Genomic DNA, 19847 nt, shown 5'->3' on the forward strand with positions numbered 1-19847 from the left:
ACTCACCATGTGGAGATGCCTGCACCCAGAGGACGCTACAGCGCCATGCTCCCGCCACCACCCCCCTGACATTGCAACAGGGCTGGTGCTAGGATTTTTGACACCCTAAGCACTATAGCACATGGAAGGCAGGAAGGATCACTACGGTGCATGGAAGGAAGGAGCACTATGGCACATGGGAGGCAGGAAGGAGTACTATGGTACATGGGAGGCAGGAAGGAGCACTATGGTACATAGAAGTCAGGAAGACTATAGCACATGGAAGGCTGGAAGACCATGGCACATGGAAGGCTAGAAGATTGTGGCACATGGAAGGCTGGAAGACTATGGCACATGGGAGGCTGGAAGACTATGGCACATGGGAGGCTTGAAGACTATGGCACATGGAAGGCTGGAAGACTGGCACATGGGAGGCTGGAAGACTGGAACATGGGAGTCTGGAAGACTGGCATATGGGAGGCAGGAAAACAGGCACATAGAAGGCTGGCACATGGAAGGCTGGAAGACTGGCAAATAGAAGGCTGGAAGACTGGCACATGGAAGGCTGGAAGACTATGGCACATGGAAGGCTGGAAGACTATGGCACATGGAAGGCTGGCACATGGAAGGCTGGAAGACTATGGCACATTGAAGGCTGGAAGACTATGGCACATGGAAGGCTGGATAACTATGGCACATGGGAGGCTGGAAGACTGGCACATGTGAGGCTGGAAGACTGGCACATGGAAGGCTGGAAGACTATGGCACATAGAAGGCTGGCACATGGAAGGCTGGAAGACTATGGCACATGTGAGGCTGGAAGACTATGGCACATGTGAGGCTGGAAGACTATGGCATATGGAAGGCTGGAAGACTGGCACATGGGAGGCTGGAAGACTATGGCACATGGGAGGCTGGCACATGGAAGGCTGGAAGACTATGGCACATGGGAGGCTGGAAGACTGACACATGGGAGGCTGGAAGACTATGGCACATGGCAGGCTGGCACAAGGAAGGCTGGAAGACTATGGCACATGGAAGGCTGGCACATGTAAGGCTGGAAAACTGGCACATGTAAGGCTGGAAGACTGGCACATTTAGGGAAGAGAGAGAGGGGAGAGATCACCCACCTAGGGATGCAATGCTGCATTGTCTTCAGAGGCACACTCAGGCAGCGACATCAGGACAGGAGCACTGGCTGCTTTAAAATCTCTCACCCACAACCACTTCCAGGCACAGATTGGCTGCAGAAAGGGGTTGTGGGCGGGCACTGGGGGGGACATGGGAGGAGGTGGGGCAGACCTAGCCTACCTCCTCCTCCCTCCTCGTACGGACTATACAGCGGGGCGGAGGATGTACACACAGCAGCGGTGGATGTTTAGCAGGCAAGAAGGGGATGTGCACACTGCAGCTGGTGGGCGGGTGAGTGGGCAGTGGTGGTATACACTCGGAACTGATGGTGCCCTGGCACTCTGTTGCCCCCTCCCCTGCCTAGGTGCAGTGCACGCGACGCACCCGCCCAGGATCGGCCCTGGGTTTTAGAGGGTTATCCATAGTGAAAGACAATCAGGAAATTCAATAAAGCCTAAATGAGACTTTTATTGCAGTATGGCCCTTTAAAATAGCCTGCGCCAGATTCAAAAACTCCCTGCTGCCTATTTCGGTAGTTTTACAGACACATGTGGCAGATTCAGGTAGTTCTTAATAGTGCCACTTTGTAAAAGTGGTGGTGTTATTACACCAAATTTAAAAATAATCACATCTAGTTTGTAGATAACAATTCTAGAGATTATTAAAACTAAGTCTACTGTATATGGCATACAGAGACAAGCCAGAGTGTCTGTCTCTGTGTACTGTGTAGCAGACAGAATATCTGTTACCTCTAATCCCTCAGCCTTCCAACAACCAGTAACGCTGACAACGGGTGCAACCTGAAGTGGCTGATAAAACAGTAGCTCCCCATCAGGTCTGATCTTTAATTCTGATTGACGGCAGGCAGTGGGTGTATTCTATAGCCAATAGCAGGCTGTGTATTGGCTATGGGTCCACCCACTGCCTACTATCAATCACAAGTAGAGTCGACCTGATGGGGAACTAGTGCCTCTGAACTCCCGTCAAGCTCCACCCAACCAGCTGTGTGACAGCTGCAGTGGTGGAAGGGAGCTCAGCTGCACTCTGAACAGGGTGTCCATATGGAAACTTCGGTCTAAGCGTGCCTCCGCACACAGTGGGTGCCCTAGATTCATGTACCCACTTACTTGAATTGGTCATCTGCACCAACGTTTTTCATAGACACTCTTTATGAGTTTCCCTGACTGGGTTTTGTTGATGTACATAACACAGAATCGTTGAAGAGAAGTTTGCTAGAATTGAAACATTGGTGGGAATTCATAAGGAGTGTCTAAGACACTCTTCAGAATTCAGTTGTGCTACAACACTACAGATATTGGTGCTTGACCCAAGATTGTTGGTGGTGGCACAACTAAAGGCCTGGCCCAACATTTATTATTTATTATAAAGCGTTTCAAAGTTGCACGTTTTTACCGCGATTTTACTGCGTTTTTGCCACATTTTTGTACAGGTCACCAATGTAAAAAGCAGAAAAACGCTTATAATCTGCCCCAAAGAAGCTCAGGTTCTTTTTTGAGCTTAAGACCTTTTTCAGGCGTTTTGCTTCAGGTGACAAAACACTCAGATGTGAACAGGTGCCATTGAAATTAATGGGATTTTGCTTGGGCGTTTTTCAGGCATTTTTTGGGGCGTTTTACGAGCGTTTTATGAGCTGAAAACACTCAAATGTGAATGCAGCCTAATTGCGCAGACTGGTTATGAAGCTGACAGCATCCATGACAACCAGTGACAGGTGGGGAGGGGGAGGTGAACATGTTGCTTTCTACACTGCGTACCAGTGGAGGCCCATCCATAAGGGGCACAGGGGCGCCGCCCCCTAATCCATGCGCCCGACCCCTAATCTATATGCAGGGCGCCGGACGAATGGATTTCAATGGGGGTTTTTTTTTTTGGAAGCACATGATTACAGCCTGAGGCTCTAATTGGCTTCAAAAGAAGGGTGGGCTCGGGACGCAGAGCACTGCGCCCTGAGCCCACCCAGTTGTGTGACAATAGCAAATTAAAATTCGCTATTGTCTTCCTGATTCTCTCGGCCAATCAGATTGTCCGAGAGGAGAAGCGACCGTATTAGTCTCTGAGGAGGAGGAGGAGGAGACGCAGGAGAAGCCGACTAGGAGGATGAGACGCAGGAAAGCCGAAGCTGCCCACGACCAAGATGGGGTAAGTATCGACTGACCGAACAGTGTGTGTGTGTGTGTGTGTGTGTGTGTGTGTGTGGGGGGGGGGTTGGGAATGTTTGTCTGTCTGTCTCTGTACACTAATTTACAGGTGGTCCTAATTACCTCCAGTTTTGTTATCTGTGAACTGGAGGTAATTCTTCTTGAACTTTGTGTAGCCAAAGCACCACTTTGTAAAAGTGGTGCTATTAAGAGCTACCTGAATTTGCCACATCATTTGGAAAAACTACTGAAACTGGTGACTGGGCTTTTCTGAATCTGACGCTGGTCTTTTGAAAGAGCCATACTACCAGAAATATGCCACAAATGCTTGAATTGTCCAGATTGTGAACTTGTGCAATTATGTGGAGAGTGCAAAATCTAGTGCAGCTCTTCATAGAAACCAATCAGCTTCCAGTTTTTTTTGTCAAAGCTTAACTGAACAAACTCAAGTTAGAAGCTAATTGGCTAGTTTTAGTAAATCAATCCCTGTGTTTTTTATTGTTCTCACAGGGATAAAAAAATGCTGCTTTTATTACAACTGTATTCATTTTTTTGCACTGTTATTTTTGATGCTGGCTTTTGTATTATAGTGTCAGTATAACTTGGAGAGAGCTGACTAGGTTTTTTGCATTTTATTCAAATTATGCTGCATACTAATAAAAAAAAAAAAATAGAGACAAACACAAAAGATATTTAACTTACTTGTTCTTATAAAAGCCTCCGAGGTACTGTGCACCACTGGGAAATGTGTAAGTGCCAATCCCATGGAACATATTTTTAATGAATTCCCCTTCATAAACTGCTCCTGAAGGATGTTCAAGCTTCCCAACTCCATTCATCTGTGTTCAACACGACACAAATTCTACATAACATTGTAAAATATTTACAAGCCAGATGTACAAAGAAGACAAAAGGTGCAGGCAAAAGGACAATGGCAGCAAATTAGTTCTTTCTCTGTGACTTTCCCTAGAGTATGGCTCATTTTCTGCAGCAAAGACTGTCCCTCTGCAGTTTGAAGTTTTGCCAATGTCTTTCAAATTAGCAAATTAGGACACAGTTTAATCTATTTTCTCTTGTGGTCTCCAGACTCATCACAAAGAATTTTACATACACATAAAGAGCTTCTCTACTTTTTACTTAAAGTGCACCTGTAGTGACAAAATGATGTGACTGTCATTGCTGATCTACTTTTGAAAATGACAGTTAGCTCGCTATTTATTGCTTCCATTTTTCAGTCATACAACTAGAACAAGCATTAGCAATGAGAGTCGGAGAAAAGTAAGTAACTCTTAGGGTTCGTGAGCTTTACCCTCTGAAGTGAGAATCATGGTGGATTGCTTTTCAAAAGTTGTTTGACAGGTGATAAGGAGGCATTATGTCGCCTCCTCACTGCCTGTTTTTGCATGCGGTTGCAGCGTGGTCCGATTGAGTTGAATGGGTCACATTCGTCAGGAAGTACTGCCCTCCAAACATAACAGGGGATAAATTGTGCCGTGACGCTTTGATGTAGCAGCATGTGTATACCCCCACACCCCCATCTGCTGCCTTTAAGTTTAAGGGAAAGTGGTTGGGGTGGAAAAACGTGGCTAAACTGCAAGTTTTATGCCCCCCCTTTCCTTTTTAGAGCAGCCAATTCGTGTCAATATAAGGTTGCTATAATCAGAATATCCAAAAGGACAGAGCTAACATAAATCACAACTGGAGAATTTGGGGAGTGCGGTAGGGTGCCTCACATGAAAAGTCATAATAAACATTGGGGTTGATTTACTAAAGTCAAATAGTTCGTGCAGACTGCTGGTTGGAAGCTAAACAGTGGGGACCTTGAGTGGAGAGTGAACAAGTCTTGCTTTTTGACTGCTGGTGATTGCTGGGTTGCATTTTTTGTTTTTTTGGGGCTTTTCCTTGTATCTTTTTAACACCTTTTTCTGACACTTTTTAAACAGCTTTTTTTCTTTGCTTCCTTCAGCCTACTAATTAAGGGGAGTTGTTAACTGGTCACAGGTGCTTGAGGCCTATATAACCTAGTGTAGAACTGATTGTGAGCCTGCTCATCTTTGAGGCTGCTGGAACTCTGTCCAAGTGGAACTGGACTAAGTGGTGAGTTAAAAACCAGAGTAAGTGGAACTGGACTAAGTGGTGAGTTAAAAACCAGAGTTAGTGGAACTGTGGTGAGTTAAAAACCAGAGTTAGTGGAACTGGACTAAGTGGTGAGTTAAAAACCAGAGTTAGTGGAACTGGACTAAGTGGTGAGTTAAAAACCAGAGTTAGTGGAACTGGACTAAGTGGTGAGTTTAAAACCAGAGTTAGTGGAACTGGACTAAGTGGTGAGTTAAAAACCAGAGTTTAAAACAGGAGGTTATAACAGAGGTTATAGTACCTATGTAGTGTGAGTACCTGAGTGTTTGAGTAGTGTGTACTTGTGTATTGCGAGTGCACGTAGGTCTGCGAGTGCACGTAGGTCTGCGAGTGCACGTATATTGTCTTGTTGAGTACCTGTGTATTGTCTTGTTGGGTATTAGTGTCAGGAAGCTAGTTGTTACGTAATTTGGATAGAGTATAATCCTCAGTCCTCATTAAATGTAATAGGTACGATGCACGGCGGATGTGGAGAGGCGACTCGTTGTACATCTTGCAGCATGTATGCGTTTCTTGATCATCCGATCAAGGGTGAATACTGCTGTGCAAAAAGTAAGCACATTGTTTCCCTGGAAGCCCAGGTTCTGAATCTGGGGAAGCATCTGTCAGCACTGAGAAGTCCCTCCATACTAAATGAGAGCCAGGAACATACACGGCAGGTGCCGGCAGGGGCCAGCACAGACGTGGCTGGAGACCCAATAAGTACGCTCCATTGAGTGACATTGGTGAAACCAGTCAGGGACCAGCACTGCTGGAGCTGAGGGACTCTCCTAGCTGCCAGGGGAAGAACTCCTCCAGTGAGAGTGGGGGGGAAGTGAAGGGAAGGGAAAGAAAGATTGTGGTGGTAGGGGACTCAATTCTTAGAAGGACAGACAGGCCAATCTGTAATAAAGACCTGAAGCGCCGAACTGTATGTTGTCTACCGGGTGCTCAGGTTCGGGACATCACGGATCTGGTGGACAGATTAATTGGAGGGGCTGGGTAAGACCCAGCTGTCATGGTGCACGTTGGCACCAATGACAGAGGCAGATGGAGTGTCCTAAAGAATGATTTTAGGGACTTGGGAGCTAAATTGAGCAAAAAGGACCTCCAAGGTAGTATTCTCAGGAATACTACTGTTACATCGAGCCACACCAGAAAGGCAGAGGGAGATTAGGGAAGTAAACAAATGGCTGAAGAGCCAGTGTAGTAAGGAGGGGTTTGGGTTCCTGGAGGACTGGGCCGACTTCTCAGTCGATAACCAGTACTATAAAAGGAATGGATTGCACCTAAATGAGGAGGGTGCAGATCAGCTGGGAATGAAGATGGCCAAAAAGTTAGAGGGATTTTTAAACCAGGCGATGGGGGGGAGGGTCCAGAGGTAGAGATAGTCAGCGTGGAACATATTCCAGAGGGTAGTATTGGGGGCATTAGTGGTAGGTTGACCAAAGCACATAAACCCAAGGTAAGTATAGTACCAAGTCCTAGTTGCAATCTTACATCTTGCAACACCCAAAAAGAGTTTAGACAGTCTAAACTATGTGGCATGTTCACCAATGCCAGGAGCCTGGCGGACAAGATGGGTGAACTAGAGATACTGTTGTATGAGGAAGATTTGGATTTTGTGGGAATTTCAGAGACCTGGTTCAACAACTCTCATGATTGGCTGGCAAACATTCAAGGGTATACCCTTTATCGCAAGGATAGAGAGGGTAAAAATGGGGAGGGGTATGCCTATATATCAAGAATAATGTACAAGTGAATGTGAGAGATGACATCACTAAGGGAGCTAGGGAGGAGGTGGAATCCTTATGGGTAGAGGTCCAAAGGGATGAAGCTAAGGGGGAAATAATACTGGGAGTATGCTATAGGCCCCCTAACCTGAGGGAGGAAGGGGAGACAGATCTCCTATCACAATTTGGATTAGCAGCAAGGATGGGAAGTGTTATCATAATGGGGGATTTTAATTATCCAGACACAGACTGGGAGGAGGGAACCGCGCATTCATCTAAGGCTCGCCAGTTCCTAAATGTCTTGCAGGACAATTTAATGGGTCAGATGGTAGACGTACCAACTAGAAATAAAGCGTTACTGGATCTACTGATTACCAACAATACAGACCTGATCACGGATGTGGAAATACGGGGCAATTTAGGTAACAGCGATCACAGGTCAATTGGCTTCAGTATAAATCACACAAATAGGAAACATAAGGGGAATACAAAGACACTGGATTTCAAAAGAGCCAACTTCCCTAAACTACAATCCTTGCTAGAAGAAGGCATAAATTGGGATAAAATCTTAGGAAGAAAGAACACAGAGGAGAGATGGGTTTGCTTTAAGAGCATATTAAATAAGGGCACTAGCCAATGCATCCCATTGGGTAATAAATTTAAAAGAGCAAACAAAAGTCCTGGATGGCTTAACTCCAATGTAAAAATGCATATAAAAGCAAAGGAGAAGGCCTTCAAAAAATACAAGGTTGAGGGATCATCATCAGCATTCAGACTTTATAAAGAATGCAACAAGAAATGTAAGGGTGCAATAAGGACGGTTAATATAGAACATGAAAGACACATAGCAGAGGAGAGCAAAAAAAATCCCAAGAAATTCTTTAAGTATGTAAACAGTAAAAAAGGGAGGACAGACCATATTGGCCCCATAAAGATTGAGGAAGGACATCTGGTTATAAAGGATGGGGTGATGGTGAAGGTATTGAATTTATTCTTCTCCACAGTCTTCATGAGGGAATCGGGGGCTTCAGTAACCAAAACTGCAGTGTTTATCCTCATGACGCATCACAGGAAGCACCTCCATGGTTAACAGAGGACAGAATTAAAATTAGACTTGGGGAAACTTAACATTAACATTAATAAAGCACCAGGACCAGATGGCTTGCACCCGAGGGTACTTAGGGAGCTCAGTCAAGTAATTGCCAGACCATTGTTCCTATATTTACTGATTGGAATGGTACCAGCTGATTGGAGAAAAGCCAATGTAGCACCAATAGTTAAAAAGGGCCCAAAATACATCCCTGGGAATTACAGACCAGTTAGCCTAACATCAATAGTATGTAAATTCTTGGAGGGGATGATAAGGGACTATATACAAGATTTTAGTAATGAGAACCGTATCATTAGCAGTAATCAGCATGAATTCATGAAGAATCGTTCTTGCCAAACCAATCTATTAACCTTCTACGAGGAGGTGAGTTGCCATCTAGATAAAGGAAGGCCCGTAGACCTGGTGTATCTGGATTTTGCAAAAGCATTTGACACAGTTCCCCATAAACGTTTACTGTACAATATAAGGTCCGTTGGCATGGACCATAGGTTGAGTACATGGATTGAAAACTGGCTACAAGGGCGAGTTCAGAGGGTGGTGATAAATGGGGAGTACTCGGAATGGTCAGGGGTGGGTAGTGGGGTCCCCCAGGGTTCTGTGATGGGACCAATCCTGTTTAATTTATACATAAACGACCTGGAGGATGGGTTAAACAGTTCAGTCTCTGTATTTGCAGACGATACTAAGCTAAGCAGTGCAATAACTTCTCCGCAGGATGTGGAAACCTTGCAAAAAGATCTGAACAAATTAATGGGGTGGGCAACTACATGGCAAATGAGGTTCCATGTAGAAAAGTGTAAAATAATGCATTTGGGTGGCAAAAATATGAATGCAATCTATACACTAGGGGGAGAACCTCTGGGGGATTCTAGGATGGAAAAGGACCTGCGGGTCCTAGTAGATAGGCCCAGCAATGGCATGCAATGCCAAGCTGCTGCAAACAAAACAAACAGAATATTGGCATGCATTAAAAAGGGGATTAATTCCAGGGATTAAAACGATAATTCTCCCGCTCTACAAGACTCTGGTGCAGCCGCACTTATGCCGCATACACACGGCCGGTTTTGCCGTCGGAATAAACTCCGAAGGTTTCTCAGACGGAACTCCGATGGAATTCCATTAAAGCGATCTTGCCTACACAAGGTCAAACCAAAGTCCGGCCGTCATGAACGTGGTGACGTACAACACTTACGACGGGACTAGAAAAAGGAAGTTCAATAGCCAGTAGCCAATAGCTTCCATCTCGTACTTGCTTCAGAGCATGCATCGTTTTTGGTCCGTCGGAACAGCATACGGATGAGCGGTTTTCTTGATTGGAATTGGTTCCATTGGAAATATTTAGAACATGTTCCATTTCTAGGTCCGTCAGAATTTTCTAAAAAAAAAGTCCGATGAGGCATACACACGATCGGAATAGACGATGAAAAGCTTCCGTCAGACTTTTTCTGTCAGACATTCCGCTCGTGTGTACGCGGCTTAAGAGTATGCTGTCCATTTCTGGGCACCAGTCCTCAGGAAGGATGTACTGGAAATGGAGCGAGTACAGAGAAGGGCAACAAAGCTAATAAAGGTTCTGGAGGATATTAGTTATGAGGAAAGGTTGCGAGCACTGAACGTATTCTTTCTGGAGAAGAGACGCTTGAGAGGGGATATGATTTCGATATACAAATACCATACTGGTGACCCCACAATGGGGATAAAACTTTTTCGCAGAAGGAGTTTAACAAGACTCGTGGCCACTCATTAAAATGAGAAGGAAAGAGGTTTAACCTTAAACTACGTAGAGGGTTCTTTAGTGTAAGAGCGTCAAGAATGTGGAATTCCCTTCCACAGGCAGTGGTCTCAGCGGGGGGGCATTGATAGTTTCAAGAAACTATTAGATAAGCACCTGAACGACCTCAACATACAGGGATATATGATGTAATACTGACATATAATCACACACATAGGTTGGACTCGATGGACTTGTATCTTTTCAACCACACCTACTATGTAACTATGTAACTATGTGCACTGCAAGTGAAGTTACTCTAGATCTGAGGGAAACATGCAAGGAAAATAAAAAAACAGCATTTTTTCTTGATTGGATGATGGAAATCAGCAGAGCTTTCCCTCATTTCAGAGCTTCCCCTCAGATCTAGCGCAGCTACAATTGCAGTACACTATTTGCCTTTAGTAAATCAACCCTACTATGTAGAAAATGGAATGTTGGAAATCTCCTACTAGACTGCATGACATTCATGCACAGACCTGCATTTTTCTGTGCTTCTACGCACAGCAGCTGAGCCATGGTGCATAGAAATGTCACAAATGTGTGAGAAAAGACTAAAAAGCAAACAGTATTCAAGCTTTAATAGCGAAAGGCAACACTGACCCACCAAAACTTCCTGCATGGTAAAACTCTGCGATTTATTGTGCTGCAAATGTGAACCAGCCTGGAGGAAATGCTTCCGAATGCCACAGACTACTGACATAATCGCAGTCTAGGCACAAAGCTGCTGGAGCTTAAAGGATGGCTTTTTAATGATAACGGTAAATCTATTTTGAAAAGATATACTCTTACTGTATATTGTGACATGTCAGAAATGCATTCATACATTCAACTTGTTAAGTTATTGAAAGGTCCATTTTAACCACTTCAAGACCGCTGCACGACGATGTACGTCCAAACTTTGAATGGGGATATCGTTGTTATGGCAGCAGCTAGCTAGCTGCCATAACCCCGGTATTCCCGTTTTCGTGCGGCGGCCGGCTTTCAGATAAAAGTGGTCCCTGCGGCGGATTCGCTTTCACTTTTTTCGGTGGCGGGAGAGGGGCCCCCCCCTCCCGCCGCGATCCGGTGCCCTCCGCTGCTTACCGGAGCCGTCGGTAGTGGTGGAGGCGATCGCGTCCTTCTGTGTGGTGTGTCTGGAGATGAGTGAGGCTAAGATGGTGCTCACTCGTCTCCAATACACTGCTGGGCGGAAGCGACGTCAATACGTCACTTCCGTCCACGCCTCTTAAAGGCACATTTTTTCAAATGTCATTTTTCTAAATGACTTTTTTTTTTTTTTTTTATATTGCATTTTAGTGTAAATATGAGATCTGAGGTCTTTTTGACCCCAGATCTCATATTTAAGAGGTCCTGCCATGCTTTTTTCTATTACAAGGGATGTTTACATTCCTTGTAATAGGAATAAAAGTGACACCATTTAAAAAAAAAAAAAAAACAGTGTAAAAATAAATAAAATATTGTAAAATAAATAATACAAATAAAACAAAAAATTTTTAAACCCCCCTGTCCCAACGAGCTCGCGCGCAGAAGCGAACGCATACGCGAGTAGCACCCGCATATGAAAACGGTGGTCAAACCACACATGTGAGGTATTGCCGTGACCGGTAGAGCGAGAGCAATAATTCTAGCCCTAGACCTCCTCTGTACCGCAAAATATGCAACCTGTAGAATTTTTTAAACGTCGCCTATGGAGATTTTTGAGGGTAAAAGTTTGACGCCATTCCACGAGCGGGCGCAATTTTCAAGCGTGACATGTTGGGTATCAATTTACTTGGCGTAACATTATATTTCACAATATAAAAAAAATTGGGCTAACTTTACTGTTGTCTTATTTTTTTATTCAAAAAAGTGAATTTTTTCCAAAAAAAGTGTGCTTTTAAGACCGCTGCGCAAATACGGTGCAAAAAAAAGTATTGCAATGACCGCCATTTTATTCTCTAGGGTGTTAGAAGAAAAACCATATATAATGTTTGGGGGTTCTAAGTAATTTTCTAGCAGAAAAACCTGTTTTAAACATGTAAACACCTAAAATCCAAAACGAGGCTGGTCCTTAAGTGGATAATGTGATTCACATTCATTATTTTATAGACATGAGCATATCATTTGATGATATATTTATCAATTATTTTAATGTTTTATTATACATAATTGTAACTGCTTTCCTAATACCTGAGTAACGTTCTCAACATTTTGGTGTGTCAGTGCAGTGGTAAGGATTGCAGAAGTTCATATCAGTGCAATGGCAATGAATGCAGAAGAGCATGTTGGTTCAGTGGTGGCAAGAGCAAGTCAGTGTACTGGTGGCAAGCCCAGGACAGCTTGTCTGTGCAGTGGCAGGGAGTGCACAATAACACATTGGTGCAGTGGTTGTGAGATAGGAGTATGCATCAGTGCAGTGGCAGCCTGAGTGCTGTGGATGTAAACATCTGTCAAAGTAGTTAGAAGCCTCTCGTACATGCCTTCTGCACCCCAACCTTCAAACTCACCTCAAGCAAACCATGGCCAGGAGCATTCTAAGTACTACCAAGCAGACCCGTGATTATGTGGATCAAAAACAGCCTTCAATATATCCCTACTGGTTGCTGAATGTAAGTGAAAATGCATTCACTTACTGTATATCCACCAAAATCCAGGTGCATTCAGTTTTGTAGAACCAAATGGAAAAAGTTTGATCTGATCGACTGGGTGTGGGTGGATGTAGACGGGTGCACAACTGCTTACATTCAGGCAACTACAGGAATTATGGGGTCCACTTTTCCTCATCACAATATGGAGGAACAATTAGAGCAGACATGGATGTCACAAATAAGACATCCATTTCTGTTCTTATCTGACTCAGCAGGGAATCATTCTAATATCCTCTGCTAAGAGGGAACAGAGGGGGCCCATGTAAAAGGGACCTAAATATTATCGAAGACAGGTTATTTTACTAATATGACATCAAATGGACTGATTGTAAAGCATTTGTACTGTACCGATCATTACCTTGTCATTTTTCCAGGATCCAGTATATGTAACGCCATTTGGAGTTTTATTTGTTCCCCTTCCATTCCTCTCAAGTACTCCTGTTGCTGACCGTGTGCATTCACCATCTGCAGTAAAATGAATGCATATATTACCACCTCACAGGAACTATACTGGTTCTCATTTGAAAACATGAGGAAAGTAACTTGAGAAGCTGAAGATGGTTCATCACTTATCCAAATGACTCCTCAGTTCAAGTGAAGAAAAAGTGAAAAGATTGTTCACATCAACCAATTTATTTTCTAATTGGAATAGGCAACACGGACACTTCCTTAATATGTCTGTGAAGGTTCTCCTTTATCCAGTTCATGGTATAGCTAATAATAGTTAGTTATGATCAATGGACTAGTTTTGTAATGCTGAAAGGATTCACTAATCATCCAAGTGGCATCCTCAGTTCAAATAAGTGTTGAGAACATAACTCACAATTTATACCAACATGAGCAGCTCAGTAGTCCTAATCCAACTCCATGATGCCATTTCTGGACTGTCCATTGGACATGAGCTCAGCCTGTGCCGACTGATCCCTCAGTACAAAAATGCCACTATAGGGCTGCAGTGAGAGTAAAGCAGAGCAAGGGGCTAGCACCTTGGTGAAAATCACCTTGGTGAAAGGTGTAGTGGTCAGACCAAAGGGAAAGGCAACACACTCGTAAAGTTGTGTGCCCACTGAAAAACGCAGTTAGTGTTGATGTGCCGGAAAGATGGGGACATGCAAGAAGGCATCCTTGATGTCCACAGAAGCCAAAAGGTATTCCAGATAGAGGGAAGCAATGACTGACCTGGCAGATTTCATGCAGAAATGTATTACCCAGAAGAGGTGTTTAAAAACTTTAGATACAGTATGGGGCAGATGCCCCTTTTTGGCCTTGAACACAAACAACACGTTTGAATGAAAATCCTTAAACCCTTCTCTTTTTGGGACAATGGCTATACCCTTTAAGAGAAGAGTAGCATAGAGCCCTGACAGTCTTTACAGAGATACTGACAACATGAAGTAGAGACAAAGACTGAGATTCCAGCTTGCTTCCAAACGTCCTGGAACACAATGGCCAAAAAGACAAACAGACATCCCTCCCCACTATATGATGGTGCCCCCTAATTGTGAAGAGGACTTGTTAATGGATTTGGAGGATTTGGGGGTTTAGGACTTACAGCAGAGCTGAGTTCCAGGCTTGCCTTGGACTTTGAGGCCTGAGAGAAATTTTAAAACTTTTCATCTCAGAAGTAGGTTTCCCAAACTGATGCTCTGGACCAGGATGTACTCTAAAGGGACTTTTTTGCCATCTGTGCCCCCAACTGGGAGATTTTCCTTCACTTCCTGTCCTATAGCCAAAACAGGAAGGGAGAGAAAATGCCTTCAAAGTGAGGGAATCCCTGCATGTCACCAGAGTCACCAAAACTAATGTCTACAACCCAGAATGTGGGAGACACAGACAACGATAAATATCTGCAGGTGTTTTAACCCCTTCCCACTCTGTCCAAAACTTAAAAAAAAGTTTTGCCTGTAGTTATATATTAAGTTTTGAAATTACGGCTGCAGAAAGACTCCTCCTGTACTAGCTCTTCAAAAAAGGAGAATGTACAATCCTCCTCATCCTCAGCTGACAGTGCAGAAAAAGCTGCAGTCCCAAAGAAATCAGAGATAGGCTCTGGGGGAGAAGGCATGGAAGTATGCTTGCGTCCCCCACATTCAGCCAACATGTTGTGTTGCGTTTGTTACAATATGATTTTTTTTATTAATCAGACATATTTCTCAAACAAATGCGGTTTCATACAATGGGGTTAGATGCCATTGTTGTATTACAGTTTGAACAGGCTATAGTCTCTATAGCTACAGTACACAAGTAAGAGATTTACTTGTTTGAGGTTCTTTCAGCTCTCAAACTGAAAAAATGACTGTTAGATTACTGTCAGGTGTTGGCTAGATTAGACAATGGGTACGTAGATACAGTTTTCAACAGTCCATTGTCTACACAGCTACAGTAAACAGGTATGTTTTCTGTTGTTTGGTAACTATGGTAAACAGCCTGGCACATAAAAGGGGGATTCAGGCATAAGCTAGGGACACACACACACACACCATGATGCTTTGAAGATCAGAAGCCACTCATGATACAAGAACGGTGCCTGATGCTCCAGAAGAATCATTGCCAATGGAGATCACGAACATACAGTAACAGAAGATAAGTAACTTTTAAGTGTATTTGTACTGTTAGACCATAGGCTGTTCATTTGCTAGGCATTTTGCTTGTTACAGAGATCTGTCAGTCTTGTATTGTATTCCTAATATTGTAATAGTTTTGTATGTACAGCATGTTTGTATAGTAAAAGCACATTTACACACTGCGGAAGTCTTAGCTTCCTTGCTTATACCACAGAGTAACCTTGCTAGATAGACACAAGCAAAACATTTGGGGGCTCGTCCGGGATCTGTGCTATAGTTCAATTGAAGCAGACCTGTTTTTTTTTCTATAGTGTGTTGTGTAGCTTGTGCTAGGTAAAATGCTGCGTAAGTTGTTTAGGAAAAGCAAGGCTGCAGAGGGTTCTGGTGGCCAGAAGGAAGTGTGCAGCTTACATATCTGGGCCAGAAACAATGAGTGGGAGCTTCTTGCTAAAGAATTTGTAAAGTATGCTTCTCCCTTGAAGCTGACTTGGGGTGATAAAGTCTCAGATCATTTTGTAGATTTTAGCCGTAAGGGGTTGGATTTAAGTAAAAAAGAGAAGAGGACAGTGTCCACAGTGGGCTGGTATTTCCTTAATGCTATTTACACCGAATCACAGAGAAGGGAGAAGGCAGAGGCAGAAGTTAAGGTATTAAAAGATGAGCTAGCAGTTGCTTCAGAGTGTGTGCGTTCAACTGCTAGTCGGGCTGATGATTTACAAGAGCGGTGTGCAGCCCTCATGAACAAATCAATTAAGGAAGGGTCGTAAACCTGTTAATAAAGCCAGGGTGTGTGCCATTGTCACATCCCAAAATTGGGATTGTGAGGAAGTGCTCTCCTCAAATGATAGTGAGGATGATAGATTTTGATATTTCGCATTATGATCTGCTAGTGCGAAAGTAAAAGTATGCGAGACCTCTCATTACTAAGCATAGGAAATGGCAACATGATAGAGAGGATATGGCAGATGGGGAAGTGCATTATGGAAACCCCAGAGATGTTGAATTTGAAGACGTACAGGAGTTTACACAAACTGAACTCCATGAGCTGGCAAAACAATACAAACAAAGGTCTGGGGGAGCCCCTATTGACCTGGCTCCTACGCTTATGGGATGAAGGTGCGGACAGTGTTGTTTTGTCAGGTAAGGAAGCAGTGACTATGGGAGTGTTAACCCATGATCCACAATTGCGTCAGGCAATGCGAAAAGCCCGAAAGTTTAGCGTGAATATTTCACTGTTAGACCTCGTGAGAGATGGAATAGTCAGAGTATACGCTAGTCCTACTGACCTGGAAAATACCTACTCCTGGAGATCAATAGGAGAGGGTATTTCCAGGTTACGTGAGATGGGTTGTATAACAGAATTTAATAAGTCTCCAGAATGGATGGGTACAGATATGGAACCCTTTACGTCTGCTCTGCGCTCTAAGCTGATGAAGTCTGCGCCATTTAATCTCAGGGCTCCATTATTGTCCTTGTTGGGAGGCCTGGGATTAAACAGCAAGATTCATGAAGCCACAACCATTTTAAGCCAGTTGGGGGAGCTAGAGGAGAATAAAACAAAACCTGTCAGGGCAGTAGATAAGGTCAAGGCCAGACAGGAAGAATACAAGCAGAAAAGAACAGAGAAGAAAGGGAATGGGGTAGAGAAGACAGGAGGTGAAGAGAAAAACAGGCTAGTTATTTCTAGGAAAGAAATGTGGGTGGACCTATTTAAGGCAGGAGTACCTAAAGATGAGATAGATGGGATTTCTACTGCAGAAATGCTGAAGAGGTGGAAACATTTAGCAGGGAAAACTGTCAGGGTTAGAAACACTACTCCTGGTTTCTGGGTGAGTGAGGCGGCAGCCTGAGGCGGCGGTAATGTCTCCTTAGAGCTCCGCTCCTTGGGATTGTTAACTGGAGGACTACAGGTCCCAGTGCCACTAATATTTACAAAAAACGGGTCACTGCTCACCCCAACTCAGCCAGCAACCTAAATAATGGTCCTAAGAGGTCAGAAATCTACTTTTAAAAAAGGTATTTCTAAAGAAAAGATACACAGACTGACGTCTGAGATGGCAGCATCTTCCTCTCCCTCACAGCGCAGCAGCTCACACAGGACACAGCCTCTGCCTCACAGCAAAATAACACAGGCTTCTAAGGGTGAGTCAGTGTGTGACCAAAATGTTTCACAAATTACAACACAGCCTGATATGTTTAAACAGTTTGAATATATGCTCCAGAAAGCTCTTAAACAGACTTCTGACCACATTACAGATATGTTAACTAGAGAAATTAGAGAGCTGGGTCAAAGGACTGCAGACCTAGAATTGAGAATGGATGAAATTGATACACGCACTCACAATTCTATGACTGAAATTATGTCAGTGAAGGAAGAAAACCTCACACTTCAGTCACGTTTGGAAGATCAGGAAAATAGAAATCGTCGATCGAATTTACGCATCAGGGGGATCCCTGAATCTTATTTAGACTTGCAGACAACAGTCACAGCGCAGTTTCAGGAATTAATACCTGAAATTCCCATTGACAGGCTTGAATTTGACAGAGTACATAGAGCCTTAGCTCCACGCAAATCCAATGGCCCTCCTAGAGATATCATTACCAAATTACACTACTACAGAACCAAAGAACAGCTTTTAACAGCAGCCAGAGGTAAAGATCTCCTCAGCTTTCAGGGCCACAGTTACCAGCTTTTCACTGACCTTTCCCTACTTACAGTGGCTAAGAGACGTGCACTCACACCTCAATTACAGATACTTCAGCGCAATCAAATTGCTTACCAATGGGGATTTCCTTTCTCTCTTCGTTTCACACATCTGGAAACCAAATACGTTTGTCGCTCCTCAGAAGATTTACAATCGATCCTAATCGACATAGGGTTAGCCGAAGAAACCCTGACAAAGAACCAGCCTAGCAGAAGTTTCATCTCTCGATCATCACAGCAAAATAAAGCCACAGGATCCAGTTCTGTATCCTCGTCATATCAAAATCTCAGCAAGCGTGGTCGTTATGAACATTCACCTCCCACCATTGTGGACTCAATGGACTGACTTTCCAGTTCACACAAATTCCTTATACTTTCTTCAGATTCCCAGCTTCTTATGCTGGTTAATTTCCTTTAAGTGTTAAGCTCATGAATAAAATGAGCTCTGACTATATGGTTTAGTTATGATATTAGTGTGTGAGGGAAGGGGGAAGGGAAAGGGGAAAAATTTAGTAAAATGATTTTTTATTGTTGATTTTTTTTTCCCATTTCTCTTTTTCCTCTTTACTCTACCTTTTTTTTGTTAAAAAATAAATAAATAAATAAATAAAAAGGTAAAAAATGGTAATAAAACTATTAGTTATTTAATAATATATTAATATTCTAATAATTCCTGTGGTCCTCCGGTGTTGTTAATCCCATAGGAATTTTTTGCTGCCCTTTTTTTACCACCTACAGAGACCCTCTATTTTTTCTATGGGGGACTCTGCGGGTGGTCCAGGATCCTCTCAGGGAGTATTATATACTCTCCTGAGATGCTGCCATACCCTATACTCTAACTTTAGTCTAATGATACTTGGTCTACATATGGGGTTTTTGTTTTTGTACTCTCTTCTTCTTTTTCTAACTTTTTCTATTCCCCCTTGATCCTCCGGCTGGTCGTCCTGGCTCTTGGTAAGCACCTTATCGACTATGATATATTGTTTATTCTACTTGGTTTATGGCCCCTATAAATGTTTTGTCATTAAATGTACAAGGGTTTAATATTCCACATAAACGTACAAAAGCATTACGCTCATTTGCATTAAAGAGAGCTAACATTATCTGCTTACAGGAAACCCATTTCACTGATAAGATTTATCCCAAGTTTCTTTCATCCTCATATCCACAATTTTATACAGCCTCTGCCACGGTTAAACAGCGTGGAACTCTGATTGGTTTTCACCGTTCCACTCCGTTCAATCTGAAATCACAATTATCTGACCCTGAGGGACGTTATTTACTTTTAACAGGTTTTATTTCTGATAATCCTATTACAATTGTTTCATATTATGCACCTAACAAACATCCAATCATCTTTTACATGTAATTGAAGCTCATAGGAGTGGTACAGTTGTTATCTGTGGAGATTCCAATGCAACTATATTCCCATTTCTGGATAACTCTCCCTCAAAACCTAACACGGGTATTAAAAACTTGACTTTTCAACACCTACTTAACACGCATGGTTTAGTTGACACTTGGCGAGAGATGAATCCTGCCAGTAGACGTTTTACTCACTATTCATACCCACATAAGTCTTTCTCACGAATAGATCATATTTTTACTCCATCCAGTATGTTACCAGAAATCATTTCATCCAAAATTGTTCCTCTTCCGTGGACTGACCACTGCGCAGTAATTACTACTATTGCTTCCACAATTCCCAGATCACATGACACAACTTGGTGCATAAACGACTCTATACTGACTCATCCCTCTCACCGTGTTGAGATTGAAAAAGCATTATCAGATTATATAACGTCTAATGACACGGGTGATATCTCTGCTCTTACATTATGGGAAGCCCATAAAGTGGTTATTAGAGGTAGACTCATACAACAAGCTACTATTCTCAAAAGAGAACGTAAAATTCTGTTTGCAAAACTTGAATCCACCTTTAATGACTGT

The 19847-nt window shown here is 43.2% G+C and overlaps 1 protein-coding gene across 3 annotated transcripts in view; it reads right to left on the minus strand.

The window, feature by feature from the left end:
- MORN2 (MORN repeat containing 2) overlaps positions 1-19847 on the minus strand; it is a 93334-nt gene that overhangs the window by 17033 nt on the left and 56454 nt on the right. For all 3 annotated transcript variants that reach the window (XM_073627684.1, XM_073627682.1, XM_073627683.1), the window contains 2 exons: positions 12988-13094; positions 3972-4108 (listed from right to left, as the gene is read on the minus strand). In XM_073627684.1, the coding sequence (XP_073483785.1) occupies positions 3972-4108; positions 12988-13094 (244 nt within the window). The remainder of the gene's footprint in view (positions 1-3971; positions 4109-12987; positions 13095-19847) is intronic.

Source organism: Aquarana catesbeiana, linkage group LG04 (assembly GCF_042186555.1).
Source record: "Aquarana catesbeiana isolate 2022-GZ linkage group LG04, ASM4218655v1, whole genome shotgun sequence".
In the NCBI taxonomy this organism is placed as follows: Eukaryota; Metazoa; Chordata; class Amphibia; order Anura; family Ranidae; genus Aquarana; species Aquarana catesbeiana.